Below are 2,645 nucleotides of genomic sequence, written 5' to 3' on the forward strand. Positions count from 1 at the left end.
CCTCCTCCTCCTCCTCCTTCTCCTCCTTCTCCTCCTCCTCCTCTTCCTTCTCCTCCTCTTCCTCCTCCTCCTCCTCTCCCCTGTTCTCTAGTTCTTCAGAAGGCACAAGGTAAGGAGAAGAGGAAGAGAAGGAAAGACAGCAACAGGATACAGAAAACACAAGAAGCTTTACGGCATGGGGTAAAAGGATTTAACACAATCTAAGTTAAATACATTCTTATGATAAGTGAGTAACAACACATACAAGATGTTTCATCAACAAATCTATCTGCAGATCCTCTCAAACTCTAATTGTCTCTATACTGCTCATCTGTTAATACTTCAGTTGGAGAAAGTTAATGTCACTGGATATCCATTCAGTGACATTTACATCCACGCTGTATGCAGCCTGGCTCTCTGCCTTCTTGACATAAGCTGGGATCATCTGGGAGAGAGGAACCACAATTGAGAAAATACCTCCATGGGTTGGAGAGATGGCTCAGCAGTTAAGAGCACTGACTGCTCTTCCGAAGGTCTTGAGTTCAAGTCCCAGGTCTGGGAGAAAGGAACCCCAATTGAGAAAACACCAACATGAGATTGGCCTGTAGCAAGCCTCTGTGGCATTTTCTTGGTTAATGATTGGTTGAAGTGAGAGAGCCCAGTCCACTGTGAGTAGTGTTACCCTGGGCCAGTGGTACTAGCATTATAAGAAACCAAACTGAGCAAGCCCTGAGGAGTGAGGAGCAAGCCGGTGGTAAGCAGTGGTCTTCCATCACCTCTGCTCCAGTCCTGCCTCCAGGGTCTTGCTTGAGTTCCTGGCCCGACTTGCCTTAATGGTAGACTAGAGAGTGAGAGCTATAAGATGAAGAAAGTCCTCTCCTCCCCAAATTGCTTTTTGGCCACAATGTTTTCTCACAGTAATGGAAGTCCTAACTAAGACATACAGGGAATATTAGCAGCCAGAATTCCTACCGTCTGTATGCAGGCAGCATGCATTAGGAGGAGCATGGATGGCCCTAACTTAACACTGACAGTTTAATGTCTGGCGCATTTTCCAGTACACTGACATTTCATTTAGAGGTTGCTTACTTTATTTAACCTTAAATTGAATGACTTTCGTTATGAATAAGCCATCATCATAAAATGTTGTTGTTTACTTGAAAAATATAGTAATGCAATTTTCTATTGTGCAGGGAGGCCTGTGTGTTTGAGGAGAGAAGATGATTCTTCTCTGGATTAAATGAAGCCGGGAGATAAAGGAAAAGGTCTTGCAGCGTGTAATTAAGATTAAATTAATCATCTTCCTCTCATTAAGCATATTATTTTACAGAGTCATTACATATATTCAAATTATATTGCACCGGATTAAGAGGATTAGAGCCTAACCTAGCTTCTTCGTCCGCTGAGGGCAGCAGCTGAGAGTTCATTGAGTGGGGAATCAAGCATCCTACCAAGAACTGTCCCTGGAGACGGCAAACGGGGAAGGGCGTTGCCTTGTTTTCTTTACATTGCCAATAAGGCAGACAGACACAGCCTGTGAGTGATGCCAATCTACTTAATCGACGAAACAACAGGCAGCTCTGAGGGCATCGTCTGCTTGTCTCTTCTTAGTTCATTTTCGTGACATATGTAGTTTTTGAAAGACACGTGGTCAGGACATCTCAGTAGTTGTGTGGGTGGCATCTCCCTGCATTCCTTCCTCCTGGAAGACATGGTCCTGGCTGTTTGGTTGGTCTCCTTCACCTACACCTGGATCACACTGATGCCGGATGCTTCTGCCATCAAGAAACCCCACCAGCAATGCCTCTCTTCACCGAAACAAACCCGGTAAGATATAGAAACAGAGTCATTAGAGATTTCCCAGTTTCTCTCAACAGCTGCCTCGGACCCTCTGCTAATCTAGAAACATCTCTTTAAGGGATGCCCATCTTGTTGAAGTACCTGTGTCTGGAATAGCTCTGACCCATCAGAAGAGATGGTTAACATCTGCAAGTACGGGATCTTCCATGTCCAGCATTGTTTATTTAGTTGTATTTATTTGGGGAGTATACAGTCAAGTGTTTCACATCTGCACCATCTTTCAGGGAGAATATTGCTCCAATGAGGAATGCACTTTATTGCTAGGAATGATGCTTATCTACAGTTTCTTTACATTTTGAATTAGTAGTTTAAGAAACGACTTTTCGTGTTAATTTTGTGGAGGGAAGCTTGGTTTTATATACTGAAGAGAGAGTGTAAGAAAGCATTAAGACCACTTGTTACCTGTTGAATATAGTGCTCATAAATGTAAATACCTTTCCAAAGATCAACTTATCACTATTGTTATTTTCCCATCAAAGACATGAGATGCCAGGCTATTACAGGGAACCATTGGCTATCGGTAGCTTCTAGGAGAGAAGGAATCACTGATATAGTTTGGTACCCTCTGTTGTGTTTATAAAAAGATAAAGAGCTATAAGATAAGTTCCATGGGGGGGGTTGAAGAGGTATGGGGGAAGGGGGTGCCTCGGCAGGCCTATGCCAAGGCATCCCTTCCCTGAGGGATCAGCCACATGACAGTTTAGTATAGAATAGAGTTTATTTCGGGCATGGGAGGGGAGTTAAGAGAGTAGTAGAGGGAGAGAGAGAGAGAGAGAGAGAGAGAGAGAGAGAGAGAGAGAGAGAGA

General features: G+C 43.7%; 1 protein-coding gene across 1 annotated transcript in view; it reads left to right on the forward strand.

Moving 5' to 3' along the window:
• Nucleotides 1–1,646: 1,646 nt before the first annotated feature.
• Nucleotides 1,647–2,645, forward strand: part of Gabrr3 (gamma-aminobutyric acid type A receptor rho3 subunit) — a 54,805-nt gene continuing 53,806 nt past the window's right edge. The window contains exon 1 of the mRNA XM_021209837.2: nucleotides 1,647–1,806. Coding sequence (XP_021065496.1) covers nucleotides 1,691–1,806 — 116 coding nt within the window. The 5' untranslated portion in view covers nucleotides 1,647–1,690. The remainder of the gene's footprint in view (nucleotides 1,807–2,645) is intronic.

The sequence above is a fragment of the Mus pahari genome, chromosome 12, assembly GCF_900095145.1.
Source record: "Mus pahari chromosome 12, PAHARI_EIJ_v1.1, whole genome shotgun sequence".
In the NCBI taxonomy this organism is placed as follows: Eukaryota; Metazoa; Chordata; class Mammalia; order Rodentia; family Muridae; genus Mus; species Mus pahari.